Consider the following 16906-nt stretch of genomic DNA (forward strand, 5'->3'; position numbering starts at 1 on the left):
AAAGCTGTAATGGAGCTGTGGCCCAAGTAGTAGAGTGCGAGCGTTAGGGACAGTACCCAGACCCTGAGTTCAAACCCCAGGATACACACACACACACACACACACACACACACACACACACACACACACACACACACACACACACACACACACACACACACACACACACACACACACACACACACACACACACACACACACACACACACCTCTAAAGAAATGGAATATGGACCTGAGCACAAAGGAAAAAAGGCAAGGGGAGGGAAGTGGAAGGAGGGAGAAGGGGAGGGAAGGGAGGAGGCAGAAGGAAAGGAGTAAAGGGGGAGGAAGGGAAGGAGAAAAGGAGTAGGGAGGAGATAAAAGAAGGAAATAAAGAAATAGAAGCATCTGTTCCACATTTCAAATGTCCTCACTCCCCAGGCCTTGCCTGCCTGCCTTCCTCAGCCCGCTCCTTCACCTGTGCAGGGGCGCAGCCTAGTGCAGAACTACCTACGTGACTACTCTCCCCACTCCCACTTCCTTAGTAGGAAACCTGGAAGGTTAGAACTCCCGCACTTCAAACACGTGCCCACAACTCACTGGGACACTGCACACAGACTGGACTTTTAAGGCCTCTCTCTGGAAGCAAAAAGGAAGGAGCCTGCGGGGGCCCCAAATAGCTTTGTCAAATCTAGCTGGCTCACCGTTCTCCATGCATAGAGCCTCACAGGAATCCTGAGACAAACCACAACCGTTCACAGCAATCAGCAAAACTGGAACTGAAACCACTGGGTGACCAACTCACTCCATCCACATAAACAGGAACCGCTGTGATGTGGCAATCCCATAAAACACACAAAAACGAGGGGACGTGAAGGGACTCCATGCCAGGTCCACCAAAGGGGCCTCGCTCAAAAACCAGGGTAGCTGTGCACAACACACTATTCCAGGTAGAAAATAAGTCATGGCCATCTTAATCGTGGGGTTATTCCACTACCCACCACCTCTGTAAAGCAGAGCGGTCTCTACCCATCTTGGGCAAAGGGAAGTCAGTTTCTGGGTAGTACGGAGCCGCTTTGCGGGAAGAGGCCTGCCCATGGCTTCTCAAAACCCACATCTTTCATGGTCCACAAAGTTCCCTGTACCTACTAGTAAGCCCCTGCCTACCAGGTTGGCCACAGCCTCACCATGACAGACAGAAGGTGGACCACACAGCACATGGATACAGGGCTTCCATGAGGGAATGGCGTCTGCCTGAGAGCATCACCATTTTTGGAATGTTCCAGAAGTACAGGAAGGGACATATGTCCTGCAAGGACACATACATCCCCTTTCCCCTCCTCTCCAAGCCACTTTGCTACACAACAGGCAGAGAAGCCCAAACGCAACTGGCTTGCAGGCCGGCTACATGAGCAGAGGGGCAGGCTGAAGCAGTCCCGCTTTGCTTTGGCTGGTGCCCTACCTTAGGATTTGACTCTGACACTCAACAGCAGAAGTGCACGCCATCTTCCTGACCTGGAATTGTGACATTAGCACCAACATAGAGTGGCTAGGATGGCAAGTCTCGTCATCCAAGAAGGCAAGGAAGAAATGGTGTCATACAGACCACAGAAGAGCCAGGCAGCCTGCTCTGAATCAAGGCATCAACACCACAAGGGAGATTTCTCAGGCCACCCATCAGAACATGAAGGATGACACCGTTGGTCACTCACTGCAGGGTGGCCTTGACCTAGAGATCCTCCTACCTCTGCCTCACCAGTACCACCACACCTGGCCTGTTTTACCTTCTCTGCTCATCTCTTGGCCAGTCAGCACTTGATAGCATTCATGCATTCATTCATGTGATGAGCAGTATGTGAGAGTGCAGTACTGGCCACTTATTTTGGGCACTGCTGGGTTTGAACTCAGGGCCTTGTGCTTGTCTAGCAAGTACTCTAACACTTCAGCCATGCCCACAGACCAGTGGTTAAATTACAACTTGGAACCAGGGTAAGCCAGACCCAGACCATGCCCCTAGGGGTCTTCCAGTAAGGTCAGGAAGCAGACTAGAAAATCCATCATTCCAGACTTTTAAGCACAGCCAGGTACACAGCGCCCAGCCATCACAGGCCATCACAGGCTGGCCCTCTGCCCAGGCCTTCACTGGCAAGCTTTTCTTGGCCCTAACATGCACATCAACATCTCTCTTCAACAAAGGATCCTACAATCGCCTCCTCTGAGAGTTTAATAAAGGACAAGACAAAGGAAGTTGTAAGTAGGCAAAGCCAATTATGACCCTCCAGACCACTGCAGATTAGCAGATTAAACCCCGGGCCTCTGGGAAAGCAAGCCCGAGGAAAAGCAACGCAAGTGCAGTGCAGTGGCTACCGCATCCTCTCCCACTTGCTGGGGGGTGGGGGGGCGGGGGAGGGGGGGTCTTACACAAAGACTACACTGCATTCGCAGGATCCCTTAACATGGTACCTCTCTTCTACATAAGAGGTTCAAGTTGCAGCACATTAACAATTAATGTACGCAAAGCTGGGTGATCCAGACTGTTCTCTATCTCCTTCCCTAGGATATCTGGCAATGTTTGGTCATCACAACACATGTTGCTGGCATCTAGTGGGCAGAGATCATGGCTCTGCAACACACCCTCCAGTACATAGCACAGCCCAAGAGAGTGCCCATCCCACAGCTCCAACAGAGCGGTGTACAGGCACAGCCTACCTCACGCAGCAGTGGGGTGCCTGAAGCAGAGTTACAAGAGAAAGCTACTAGCTAGGGAGAACCAAGAAGTCGGTCTAGAAGTCCAGGAAGATGGTCTGGAGACGATCACCTATTGTATCTCTTCCTGGTGTAGCTCTTCCCCCTCGGGGGCTCAGAGAGGTGCCAGGTGCCTCCCCCAAGGTCCCACAGCCATTAAGGAGAAGAGTTCCCAGTGAATGCAAAGGGCCTGAGCCTTAAACTAGAGCTCCTGACCACCTGAGCACATGTCTACCCTACCCCACCCACCAGACTACAGGCTCCATAGGGACGGGGACTGGCATACAGATCTGGACGGAGTCTGGGACTCAGATGTTGGTACAACAGAAGCAGAGGAGCAACCGCAGCTGAGCCTGGAGCTCCCTCAGAGCAGCAGTGAGGCCTAGCGGCCAGACCCAGGGGCCATCCCTGCTCCTGACTCACACAGGCTCCACACCAAGCAGTCAGGGACACAAGTGTGCCCACTCCATGCCTGCCCCCGAGCTGGTTCTCCTAGACCAGCCTCAAAACAGTACTTGTCATGAGCCTTTCCCCAGCTCAGTAACAAGCTCGCTGAGGTCAGGAGAGCAGAAGCCTGGAGACCAGGGAAGGAGCAGGAAGGTCTCTTGCTGGGATCCCCAAAAGCCCAGCTGTGGCCTGGACACAACCCTACAAACACTGCTGTAGTTTGCACTTCTCTGAACACCTGCTGCTGACCAGGCTGAACATTCTCTGCAACTCCTCTTACTCATCCATGACAATAGACATGACATGGTTCCTCTAAGCAGCTAAGTGGAAGCTTCTCTAACGCACTGAGATTCAGGGACCAGAAGCCCAGAAGACTCAGTGCAGTGCTGTGACTCTGACTCACCTGGGAGATTCCCCCGACTCTCTGGAAGGCACTGAAGTATGGCTTCACCAACAAAACAAGGGAGGCAAGAGCCACCAAGGAAAAGAATAGAGGTGTTCCTTTCTGTGGTCCACGGCAGTGGAAGAATATCGTAAAACACGGCTTCAGAAAGATCCAGAAATTGCCAGGTGCGGGTGGCTCACACCTGTCATCCTAGCTACTCAGGAGGCTGAGATCTGAGGATCATGGTTCAAAGCCAGCCCGGGCAGGAAAGTCTGTGATACTCTTATCTCCAAAGAATCGCCAGAAAACTGGAAGTGGTGCTGTGGCTCAAGTGGTAGAGCGCTCGCCTTGAGCTGACAGCTTATGGATAGTGCCCAGGCCCAGAGTTTAAGCCCCATGACCGATAAAAAGAAAGAAAGACAGACAGAAAGGAAAGAAAAGAAAGGAAAGACAGAAAGACAGAAAGAAAGAAAGATCCAGAAATTGTGAAACTGATGCTGTTTCCTCTAAAAGCAAAGGAGTTCCAACAGATAGCTCAACTTGTCTACATCCCAGTCAGACAAGAGTGGTAATACAGTGGGGATACCATGGTCACCCCAAATGATTTGTAAAGCCTTCTGTGTGTCAGGAAATGCACGGCAACCCACAGAATCGCACCCCGAGGCTTCTCACCCACGGCCCAGGGGAGGCAGCAGAGACAGCCAGCACTGTGAAGACAGGGCGCAGAGAGGGGGACACAACCAACACAACAGCAGTGGGGACCCCTGGACCCCCAGTTAAGGAGACACAGGGGAGCGAGATTACATCAAGGTCCAGGAGGAATGTGGGTGAGCTGTGGCGGTGAGTGGCAGCGTGAAGCAGATCGCCCTCTGGCACACGCTCTCCCCAGCCCCTGCCATCTGCAGAGCACTTGCCAATTTGGGAGTTTACCTCTGACTGACAAATGCATCCACTCGCCCCAGCCCCGTGCTGCAAGCCCTCCTTCTGCCTGTCTCTCTTTCTCTCTCACTCCTCATGGGACCCACCTACACTGGGGCCTTGGACACAGACACTTGTGAACAAAAGCTTGAGGTCTATAGGTTGATCAACTGTAACAATGAGATGTACGAGACACTATGTTGAAAACAAACTTTACAACTTTGGGGGTGGGGGGGAGGAGCTGGGGAGGGAAGGGATGGTAGGGGAAAACAAAGGAGGCAGTAACAATGCTTCACGGGAGATGTACTCATTACCTTACTCATGTAACTGTAACCCCTCTGTACACTATTTTTACAATAAAAAAAAGTATTAAAAAAAAAAAGACAAAGCTTGAGGTCACAGACTACAGGCAGATGCCAGAGCTGCTGTTCCCCTGGGTCTTCAGGAAACCTGTAGGACCCCCCAACGTGCCTGTCTGGGGGGCAGCGGGGCTCATCCAGGGCCCCCCCCCCCCGTGGTAGTGTAGGTGGCTGAAATGCAGTGGAAGCGCCCAGGCCAACAGCAGAACCATGTTAGGGCCCCGGGAAGAGACGGGCTCTCCTGGAGGTGCTGGGCCTGGTCTCTGCCCGGGAAGTGTTCGATACGGGGTTAGCTACGCTGACGCCAGCCTCACTGGCACCCTGTGCAAGGCCCAGGGCACCGAATCCTCAGTCCTAGAGCCCCGCGGAGCCTCAGGCTGACAAGCTCAAGGCTCGCGGCCACACGGGTTGTCAGCGGCCACGGAGGCCGGAGGACCCGGAGAAGCAGCTGGCAGGAGGGGCCGGCCCCCCATGGCACCGCGGGGCCTGGCCAGGGTCCTGAAGCAGCACACACCCACCGCCTGCTTCAGACTACAAGCAGGTCAGTGGGGTCCCTGGCGGGACGCGGGGCCATTACCTCGTGAAGAAGCTGCTGAAGGGCCCTAGGATCCTCAGCCTGCTCCCCGCCTGGGCCTCGGCCTCCCGGTCTTGCGGGCGGAAGTCGCCGCTCTCCTTGACGGAGCTCAGGGTGACGTCGGTGAACGGCGGGTCCTCGTCGTTCTCCAGCGTCACAATGGCGCTGGAGCTGCTGGTGACCACGAGGTCGCCCAGGTCCTCGTTGCTGACGGACAGCGTGGCGGACAGCTCTGTCCCCAGACTGGACACGCTGCAGACGGAGACATCGTCGCTGCGGCTCAGGGCGGCGGCGGCGGGCCCGCAGAGCCTCCCCGCGTCGAAGCCGGTCCGGGGGAAGGTGGAGGACTTGCGGACGGCCGGGTCCCGCTCGGCGCCGCCCGGCGCGGGGGGCGCGCAGGCCGGCAGCGCGCAGGCGCTCTGGAAGGCCCGCGCGGGGGCCGCCTCGGGCTCCGACGGCTTCCGCTTGCCGTGGACCAGGCCGCAGGGGATGGGCTCGGGGTGGCCGATCTCCAGCGTCGGGATGCCCGAGTCCACCGACCGAAGGCTGCGCTGGTCCTCCGGGGCGCCGGAGGGGGGCGCCGGCCGGTACCCGGGCCCCTTGGCGGGCGGCCGCCGCAGGCCGGGCCCGCCGTCCCGCGCGGCCCCCAAGGCTACGCCATTTGTGGAGGTGGACAGGCGCCCATCAGTCATCTTGGTCCGAGGAGAAACTGGAGAAACACAGACACGGAGGTGAGAAGCTGGGGTAAGGCGGACCCGCACGCGGCCGGGGCGGGGCGGGGCTCCCACGGAGGAGGCTCCGCAAAGACGCCTCTGCGCAGAAGCCACCATCTTCGCCGCCGCCGCCACCATCACCATCGCCACCACCAGCATCATCACCGCCACCACCACCACCATCATCATCACCATCACCATCTCCACCACCATCATCACCACCACCACCATCACCGCCATCATCACCACCATCACCACCTCCACCACCATCATCATCATCACCATCACCACCATTACCACCGCCACCACCATCAACATCACCGCCACCATCACCACCATCACCACCTCCACCACCATCATCATCATCACCATCACCACCATTACCACCGCCACCACCATCAACATCACCGCCACCATCACCATCATCACCATCACCATCACCACCACCACCACCATAACCACCATCATCATCATCACCATCACCACCATCACCACCTCCACCATCATCATCACCACCACCACCATCACTACCATCACCATCATCATCACCATCACCACCACCACCTCCATCACCACCAACACCAACACCACCACCACCATCACCACCACGACCACCACCATCACTACCACCACCACCACCATCACCATCACCACCACCACAACCACCATAAACACCATGAACCATCATCATCACCACCACTATCATCACCATCACCACCACCACCAGGCTGTCTCTCAGGATCGCACTGGGCTCACAGACATGGGGGTAGGCTTCCTTCCTTGGTGGGGAGCTGCTATAGTTTGGATCTTGAATGGCATGGACAAGTTTGTCCCGTCCACCCCTCTCCCACTCGCAGACACACAAGACCCTGTGCAACCGAGAAGTGATAGAACCTTTTAAAAGGTGGAGGTAGCTCATGCCTGTAATCCTGGCTGCTCAGGAAGTGGAGATTTGAGGACTGGGGTTTGAAGCCAGCACAGGCAGGAAAAGTTATCTCCCATTAACCACCAAAAAGCCAAAGTGGAGCTGTAGCTCAAGTGATGAGTGTTTTCATTGAGCATAAAAAGCTTAGGGACAGTGCCCAGGTCCTGACTTCATGCCCCAGGGCTGGCACAGAAAAAAGAAAGAAAGAAGGAAGGAAGGAAGGAAGGGAGGGAGGGAGGGAGGGAGGAAGGGAGGGAAGGAAGGAAGGAAAAGAAAAGAAAAACAATGGTATTGAGTCTACAGGGAGGAAGTGAGGTCCTGGGGGAAGGAGGAGCCTTAATAGGACTTTAAGACCAGAGCTGCTTCAATAACTCTCCATGAGTCATGAGGTAAACAGGACTCATCTCCCACCTGCTCCCACCATGATGTGTTGTTCTGTGCCAGGCCCAAATAAACATGTCCTGAAGCCTCTGAAACCATGAGCCAGCTATTTTAGTCACACCACCACAAAGCTGACACCAGGGTAAATGATAAACAGAGCCAGCACGGGTGGATCAGGAGAATGAGATCTGAGGATCGCGGTTCAAAGCCAGTCTGGGCAGGAAAGTCCGTGAGACTCTTATCTCCAATAAACCACTCAGAAAAACTGGAAGTGGTGCTGTGGCTCAAGAAGAAAACTAGAAGTGATGCTGTGACTCAAGAAGTACAGTGCTCACCTTGAGCTGAAGAGCTGAGGGACTGCACCCAGGCCCAGAGTTAAAGACCCATGACAAAAAAAAAAAAAGATAAACAGGATGTCAATACCCAAAAAGAATGTGAATTCAGAGCTGGGGACACATCTCAGGGGGGTAGAGGGCTGGCTTGCCCAGGATTCACAAGATGGGGGGGGGGTGCGGGGGGGGGGGGGTAGGAATCCATTCTGTCTTATTCTGAGACTGCATAAAAACCAAGCTATCAAGTGAGGGAAGGGGTGACATTGTCCAAAAAATAAATGTACTCTTTACCTGACTTATGTTTACTCCCTGTACATCACTTTTATAATAACTAAAAAGAAAACAAAAACCAAAAAAATCAAGTTACCCTCATGAAGACAGAAAAACAACAAAATGAATTACACATATCTTCTGCAGCGAGACCGGCCACACCCAAGCTGCCCAAGGCTCCCACACGCACCGCCACACTTACTGGTGATCAAGGCAGGGAAGACTGTGAGTAAGCAGAGCTGGAATCTGGAGGCCCCAAAATGGGTCCTGCCTGGTTTAGAATGGCTTAGCGTGTAGTATCATAAAACCCAATCAGGAGGCTCGTTCAGTGAAGATAAATAATCAGCAAAGCAACAATAAAGGTCAAGTCTTGAGGGGGAAGAGTGAAAATCCTTGCTGCCTCACAGATATCTAGGGCCATGTGCAAAATGCTCTGGCCTAGCAAGGAGGGGGGTGAGCCTGGAGAACACAGCCACCGGCACACCCGCTGTGTCAAGTTACCTCCTCTTATTTTCCGTTAAAATGTCAAAACTACAGAAATCGGTTTCTGTACTGAAAGCCAGCCAGGGAGAAAAGCAAGGTAAGGAACTGGACTTTGGACTCAAGTCCACAATACACAGCCTTGGGATAAGCCAGCACAGGGAATGCACTGAATTGGCTCCTGGCCCCATAGGCATTTTGCTGGCAGCTGATACAAGGTACAATGGCAACCCACCACCGGGGGTCTGCTCAGCTTCTGCTAGGCACCTTCCGGACGCCTCAGAAATCCCACTGTTTCTCAGGGTCCCATAGCAAAGCAAATTCACTAAAAGCAAAAGGGGGGGGCAATCACCCTCCCTCCAAGAAACTGAAGGCGGCAGACAGACAGTACAGCAGGGAACAAAAATAGAAATGTGAAAGAATGAATCAAAAAGCAGAATTCAGAAATAGACTGAACTATATAGAAGCTTAAAATATGACCCAGTGAGTAAGAATGGATTACTCAATTCCAATGCTATACTGATTATCAATTCTTCTTAGAAGTATGGACCACAGTCTACTAAACAAAAATATGGACAAAATTAGAATCTGACATAAAAGTAAAAATATATAGGTACAGCAAAAGGACAATATTTCTTAAAGCTATAATGCAAAACCTCAGTGGATGCCCCAAAGGACTTGAAGATGCTTTCACAGACATGGAGTCCCAGCATGCACCGCTCCCAGGCAGCATGCCCTCTCTGTGCTCCCAGCTCTGGGAAAACCCCTCCAGGTGTCATGTTACAAGAATCACAAATGGAAGATATGCACAGATTGGAAAGTTGTACATTTAATTAAAAGAAATACACAGTAAGAAGCCCTTTTATCAAAGGCAATAGAATTATTAACAAATCAAGCTGGTAGAAAGCCTTCAACAGAAGAGGAAATCCGTAGCTAAACAGCTGAATGAGCTCTCTGGCAGGCCCAGCTAAAATTCTTTCTTACCATCGGAGACAACCTCAAGAGAAGTGCTTAACCTCCCAGACTCAACGTTCCTCCTCTCCATCTTACTAAATGGACAACACCATATTACTCACAATCGCATTTACGTAGTACTTACACATTTTTACTTTCATGTGAAATCTGACTTTTATGTCAAAACAAATGAGGTTTGGTGAATGTGCCCACGAGCCAGAACCTGACACCAAGCAGGTGGCTGCTCACTGCACACTTTCCTCTGCTTTCCAGCCACATGGAGAGCCCCAGCACCTGCAAAAGATGGAGCTGAGCGGAACAAAAGACACGAGGAGCCCGGCGCCAGTGGCTCATGCCTGTCATCCTAGCTACTCAGGAGACTGAGATCTGAGGATCGCAGTTCAAAGCCAGCCCGGGCAGGAAAGTCCATGAGACTCCTATCTCCAATAAATCACTAGAAAACCGGAAGTGGCACTGTGGCTCACGTGGTAGAGCACTCGCCTTGAGCTAAAGAGCGCAGGGACAGCGCCTAAGCCCAGAGTTCAAGCCCCACAACCGACAAAAAAAAAAAAAAAAAGACACGAGGGCTCCCCTACAAGAAACTCTGACCCTGCGGCTGGGAAGGTGACTCAGTGGTAGAGCGCTTGCCTTGCATGCCTGAGGCCCTGGGTTCAATTCCTCAGCACCACATAAGCAAAAACAAAAAAGCTGGAAGTGGTGCTGTGGCTCAAGTGGTAGAGCACTAGCCTTGGGCTGAAGAGCTGAGGGACAGCGCCCAGGCCCAGAGTTCAGCCCCACGACCAAACCTAAAAAAAAAAAAAAAAAAAAAGAAATTCTGACCCTAACAAGCATGGTTGGTAAGCACTTAGGGTCCCAGCTACTCAGGAAGTAGAAGCAAGGAGGTAGAATCCAAGGCCAGTCTGGACCAAGCTAGCAAGATAGCAAGAGTGTATCTCAAAAACAAAAATGGAAACAAAAGGGCTGGGAGCCTGGTTCATGCAGCAAAGCACTTGTCATGCACAAGGCCTAGATTTGATCCTCAGTGAAAGGGGAGGGGAGGGGAAGGTAAGGGGAAGAAAGGGAGGGAAGGGAAGGAGGTAGGTTAACTGTCCCTAAAGCAGACAGGAACACTAAGTGTACCTGCCATAGAAAAGTCAGCACCTGGGCAAAGAGGAGAAGTCTGAGAAGCCCACAGGACTAGAAACCACTTAAGTGACACATTTCATCCATGTCATTCAAAGGCTTCTTCCCATGATATCGATCATGATGATACTCATCAGCTGATGAACTGTAACCCTTTTTACAACTAGTTGGAGATAATAAAATTAAAACTAAGAAACAAAACAAAAAAACCCAAGCTGCACACCTGTGGCTCATATCTATAATCCTAGCTACTCAGGAGGCTGAGGATCACAGTTCAAAGCCAGCCCAGACAGGAAAGTCCATGAGATACTTGTCTCCAACTAACCACCCAAAAACTGGAAGTAAAGCTGTGGCTCAAAGTGGTAGAGCGCTAGCCTTGAGCACAACCAGCTCAGGAACAGCGCCCACGCCCTGAGTTCAAGCCCTGTGATCAACCAAAATACAACAAGAACCACAAAAACCAACTTTCAAAGCTGCTCAAGACAAAGTACAAGGAAGAAGGAAGCAGGCCCAGAGCCCAAGCTTGGGTGTGACCTCTCCCCTACTCTCCTCTGCCACGAGGCCATGGTCAGGAGACCAGGGGCAATCTTTTAGTCCTTTCTGGTCCCAAGTCCAGTTTAAGTTCCTTGAACCTCAAGATACGAACAGTGTGTCAGTCTTCAGAGAAATAAAGCCTAAAAGGAAATCTGTACTTCCCCTTGCAGCTCACACTAGAAACAAACTGCAAAGGCAGAGTTCACCTGTCCTTGCGCCATTCACCTGCCTGTCTACCAGATGCCACTGGGGCAAATAAACCAGAAGCTATTGTCCCAGCATCCTGCCAGCACCAATGGGGGGGAGGGGGGGAGGACGGCGCAGGAGGGGGGGTGGGGGGGGATTTACACAAACAAGACTCGTGTTTCTGGGATTTGGAAGCTGACCAAAAGCAGGTGGCCTGCCTCCAAGTCACATGCTTTCCAAACACAGACTATGCCTGAATCCCAAGCTAAGCAGGTATCCAGGCCCCTCTGACTCAATCTCTCCCCACCTGGCACCACAACCCTTGCCCCTCCACATTCAGCTCTACTGGACCACTGCGTGGTGCTCTTCCCAAGGGCGCCCCTGGGGGGCCTGGGCTGCAGGAGTATGGGCACAGAAGCCACACTGCCAGAACTCTCTCAGCTCCTCCTCTCTGAAAAGCCCTTCCAGCTCGCTCAGGGAGAAGCAGGCTCCAACTTCTGGTCTCCTGTGGGCCCAGCCCACCTAAAACATCTGGATTTTACAACTTTCTCCTGTCTCCCTCCCCACTGGACTGCAGGCCTTAGGCAGGCACCACTCTACCATTTCTGGATACCACTGCCTGGCCAAAAGAATAAGAATGTTTAAAACTACGTGCTGAATAATTACTGCCTACAACTAAGTTCTTAAAATGGGCAGAAGTCAAGCACAGGCCCAGCCAACCAAGGCTGCTGAGCTGGGTCAGGGGCCAACAAGAAGCTGAGCACCAGAAGCAAGGGCAAGGAAGAAGCCTTTACCACGGAGTTCCTAGAGACATGTCTGTGCAGACAGAAGACACCAGGTACCCCATGGGAAGTCCCAGACCTGGTGGTGAAGACCACTGTCCACACCAGGTCAGAAAGTGGTAGGAAATTTCTCTTTCTTTGCTTACAACGCCCACGTCACGGACCTCAAGTTCCCCATAGCGCTGCCCGCAGCCCGGGCTGCCTCAGGTCAGCCCAGGGAGGAAGGAGCAGCCCCAGGGCCTGCTGCCAGGGGAGACACAAAACACAGCGCAAATGATGGCCAGTCATCACTTTCCGGACAAAAGAGAACCACGCAAGATGTGAAGCGAGGATAAGAGGAAGACCGTCTGAGTGATTTCCCTGCCCGGGCCGGAGCTGTGCAGGAAGCGGAGAGGAAAGCTGCCAAGGACTGAGACAGCCAACTGTCATTCCCCAGAGCTGCCGTCAGTGTCAGACCAGTCAGAGGGGACAGCGGCTCTGCTAGTGACTCTGGTAGACTGAGGGAAGCCACTCCATCCAGAAGCCACCGCTTCATTTCCAACTCCTTCAATAGCACCTGAACAACAGAAGTCTCCATCAGTAAATGAGACAGTTTATGAAACCCAAGCACTGGTGGCTTCAGGGGGGGTCAGGCACCTTCCAGCACCCTCTTCCTGTGGACTGAGGCCCTTCCTGCTCCCTTCTCTCTGGCTCCCGAGGAGCGCCTCTTGGCACCCTATCAGCAAGGGGAAGTCACCGCTTCCTCCAACCCCCGATGGACAGCACACTGCCCTGGCTGTACTCCTCCCCTCAGCCCGGCAGTGCCCCTTTCCAGTTCCTTATTGAAGGTCACGGCATGAGGGCACATGTCACAGGCCAGACCTGGGATGCCCGCCGTACCTGAACATCATCAAACTAACTTCATGTGGACCAGGCACCATGTGCCATTCTGTTTAAAGGTTCTCAACACTGATACGCACTAGGTACTATCCCAGTGCACACAGGAGGAAACAGAGGTGTGCAGCCTGCTCAAGGTGTCCACTGCAGAAGGAGACCTGGGCTGGACCCCAATCCTGTGACTCAAAGGTCGTGCTTTGCTGATGACAAAGGCCAATCACACCAGGACCCTCCTACAATTCTCACACAGAACATCAGGCTGTACTCTCCACCTTTTGTTGTTGTTGGTGGTGGTTGTGGGGCCTGAATTCTGGGCCTGGGCGCTGTCCCTCAGCTCTTCAGCTCAAGGCTAGTGCTCTACCACTTGAGCCATAGCACCACTTCTGGCTTTTTTCTGCTTATGTGGTACTGAGGAATCGAACCCAAGGCCTCATGCATGCCAGGTAAGCACTCTACCACTGAGCCACCTTCCCAGCCCCTGTACTCTCCATCTTACACTTCGTGAAGAGTATTCTTCCTGCCCAGGTCTCCTGGACGGGCCCCACCTGAATCTTCTGTCTCCAGCGAGGCCTCAAGGTCCCCCATGTTTCCACGAGGCTGCACTTGCAGCACAAGATAGGTCAGGGGAACCGATCACACCATGGAACCAAGGAAGGCCAGGGACAAGCACCCCACCCCCACCCTGTCCCCGCCCCATGGAGCCCCGCTTCCTCTTCAGAGGCTCTATGGCACCAATGGGCCTTTTTCCTTAACTCCAGTCCTGGTGGAGGCAGGAAGGGCAAGCAGCTACTCTGGCCTACCAGGCACTGAATTTGGTGTTTCCATCCATAATCTGGTTAACACCCCACCACCCGAATTACTTGGAGTCACCACCCCAGGGCACATGCCACCCTGAGGGCCAGTACAAGCAAGCAACTGCAGCCATCCTGCCTAGCATGACAGGTCATACCCTTTGCACTACCACACATTGCCTAGAATGGGCTAGTTACTATAAAAGTATATTGTGTGTGTGTGTGTGTATGTGTGTTTGTGCACGCGCACGCATGCGCACTCGTGTGCACACTGGTCCTAGTGCTTGAACTCAGGGCCTAGGTGCTGTCCTTGAACATTTTTGCTCAAGAATAGCACTACCACTGAAGTCACAGCTCAACTTCCAGCTTTTTGGTGCTTCATTGGACATAACAGTCTCAACGGACTTTCCTGCCAGGGCTGGCTTTGAACCTCACTCCTCAGATCTCAACCTCCTGAATAGCGAAGATTATAAACATGAGCCGCTGGTGCCAGGCAAGTCATTTTTTTAATGGATTGGTCTTTAGGGTAAGAATTGTCACAGCCAGCCTCCAGGCAGAAACATGAGACTCTTTCTCAAAACCTAAGCAAAGCAAAAAGACCTAAGGGCTGTGGTTCAAGTGAGTGAATGCCTGCAGGCACTTGAGGCCCGGAATTCAAACTCCAGTACTGAAAAAAGTAAATTTTAAAAATAAAACAGGAAAAATAGCGCAGGCTCTAGAAGTAGACTTTCTGGATTCAAATCTAGGCTAATCCAGGAACCGGTTGTGTAATCTTGAGTTCCTTTCTTAACTTCCCTCTGCCTCTGTTTCCTTGAAGTAAGATGGGGACACCTCACTGACAAGAATTAAGGAAAGAAATGCACACAGATCCTCAGCACGAGCTAAGCCTTGGAGATGCTGGCTGGTGTTATTCTTCTGGGCAAGAGAGGACCAGCCACCTCAGCCCCACAATTTTAGCAACACATTTGCATAAGCAGGCCCAGAAACAGCCACTGTGTGTGTACACAGGCTGGAGGTATAGCTTCCTCCTGCCACTAACAGCTCTCCCGACCTCAGCCACGCTAATCCAGCCCTGAAGGCTTTCCAGTCCCACAGTCAAGCATAAGCCGGGCCCAAGAACTTTCTAACCCAGCCCTGAATTACACAGTTCCCTTTGAAATTCTCTCCGGTAGACCGCGTATTAATGTCTACACGTGCCTGTGTCAAGGTTGGAACACGAAGGTTAGTAGCTCTGAGCCGTGAGCCACGTGAGCCACAACCGTCACTTTTAAAGAGCGGAGTGTGCGTGGCGGGGGGTCGGCGGGGGTGGGCTGGGCCGAGCCCGCAGCGCAGAGTGGCCGCCGGCGGCGGACCACGGGCCTCTTCCCCGGGGGCCTCGACCCCCAGGCCGGCACCTCCCCGGCAGACCTGCTCGGTAAGCGGCGACCCCGGCTTCCCACAGCCGTGCTGGGCGGGCGGAGAGCGGAGGGCCGGACCGGGTCCCCCCCCCCCGGGTCCCACCGCGCCCGCGCGACGCCCGAGCGGGGCCGAGGCGGCCAGGTTTGGGGGCGCACTGACCCCCCACGGCAAAGCTTCGGGTTCGCCCTGACGACGCACAGGGCTTCCCGCCGGGCTCCCGTGCGTCCCGTCCGGGGTCAGCGGGGACCCCGCCTCGGGCCCACCGGCACCTCCGCGGCCGGACACGGAGATCCACGGACGGGGCCCCGCCGGCTCCGCCCGGGCGCGCACGCTCTCCCGCGGCGGGCGCTCCGAGCCCCGCGTCCGAGGGAGAAACTTTTTGCCGAGTTCCGGCCAAGGCGCGAGGGACGGGGGAGCGCGGCCGGCCCTCCGCCCCGAGCCGGGCCGGCCCCGAGCCCCCTCCCCCGCCTGAGGCGCGCCCCTCGCGGCCCGGCCTTCCCGAAGCCCCCAGTACCCCGTCAGCGCGGCTCACACGCCATCCCGGGCCCGCGCCCCAGGCCGAGCGGGACCCGCAGCCGGCTGGGCCCGCGCCGCCGCAGCGCGTCCGTGGCAGGTGCGCGCCAGCCGCGGCGCGGCCACGCCCCTCCCGGGACACGCCCTCGCACGGCCACGCCCCCGCGCCTGGCCACGCCCCCTCGGCTGAGCCCGCTCTTCCGCCCGGCCCGTCACCCCCGCCGCGCCGCCGCTGCGCTCGGAGCTCGGCGTCGCTCGCCCGCCCCTCTTCCGGCCGCTAGATGCCCTCCCGGCTTCAGTGCAGCGCCTCAGGCCCTTTGCTGTCCCGGGTCCGAGCGGAGCTGCGCGGAAAAGCCTCGAGAGGGTTCGGGTATCCGCAGAGCCGGCGCAGGAGCGCGACAGGGGCTCCCTCACCTGGTCGACTCCACCCGCGGCCATCTTGGAAGTGGGAAGCGGCTGGGCGGGGGAAGGGGCACGAGCGGGCTGGACCAGGCGTGGGGAGCCGAGCGGCGGAGCGCATCGATGGGGCGCCCCTGCCCGCAGGTGCGGGAGGGACGCGCGCCGTGCCGGACAAAGGGAGGAGGCCGCGCGAGCACGCGCCGGGGTGGGCGGCCTCCGCGGCCCCGGGCGCGGCTTTGACCTCTTGGTCCGCAGAGAGGGCTTCTCGGCTTCCTCCGTGGTGCGCTCACCTGGGGCCTGGCGCCATCTCCACTCCCTGAAGGCTTCTCATCAGCGCTGCGGGCCCGCGGAGGTGAGGTCGGGCTTCACGAGTGTTCTGGAAGCTGGGTAAGGTGCAGAACGGTCTGCCATCTGTGTGTGTTATTTCTATCTAACGGGGGGAGTGGGGAGGGCTGTGATCGAATCCGTTTCACGGAGCAGAGCATGAATTCAGATAGAATTCCCCGCCAGATGCCTGCTTCTTGGCGATGCTGCTTGGCCACCCCATAGGAGAAGTAGTTGACCCTCTAGAGGGTGAGCTCTGTGAACCAGACCCAGCAAGCTCATCACATGTATTCCTCCTGGGCCAGTTGCAGATGTGTCAGATTGCTGTGGCCCCACCAAGAAGACCTGGGTTTAGACCAGGAATCACCAAAGGGGAAACCCAAGAGCCCACTATAGCTGAGCCGACCCCAGGACTCGAGTGGACCAGTCAGGGTCAGGAAGAGCATCACGTCAGCCCAACACCTGGAGACACGCAGTGAATTCGTTTTGTGTGGGGTA

At 54.9% G+C, this 16906-nt stretch overlaps 1 protein-coding gene across 2 annotated transcripts in view; it reads right to left on the reverse strand.

Moving 5' to 3' along the window:
* Positions 1-16120, reverse strand: part of LOC138808181 (TBC1 domain family member 14) — an 87336-nt gene extending 71216 nt beyond the window's left edge. Inside the window, exons 1-2 of one of the 2 annotated variants that reach the window (XM_069994120.1) lie at positions 16100-16120; positions 5411-6116 (exon numbers count right to left, since the gene is read on the reverse strand). In XM_069994120.1, the coding sequence (XP_069850221.1) occupies positions 5411-6099 (689 nt within the window). In that variant the 5' untranslated portion in view covers positions 6100-6116; positions 16100-16120. Of the gene's footprint in view, positions 1-5410; positions 6313-16099 lie in introns of those variants that run through there. The other variant, XM_069994118.1, reaches the window with a different exon arrangement.
* Between the last annotated feature and the right edge of the window lie 786 nt (positions 16121-16906).

The sequence above is a fragment of the Dipodomys merriami genome, unplaced genomic scaffold (genome assembly GCF_024711535.1).
Source record: "Dipodomys merriami isolate MVZ:Mamm:240054 unplaced genomic scaffold, mDipMer1.0.p SCAF_446, whole genome shotgun sequence".
Lineage (NCBI taxonomy): Eukaryota > Metazoa > Chordata > Mammalia > Rodentia > Heteromyidae > Dipodomys > Dipodomys merriami.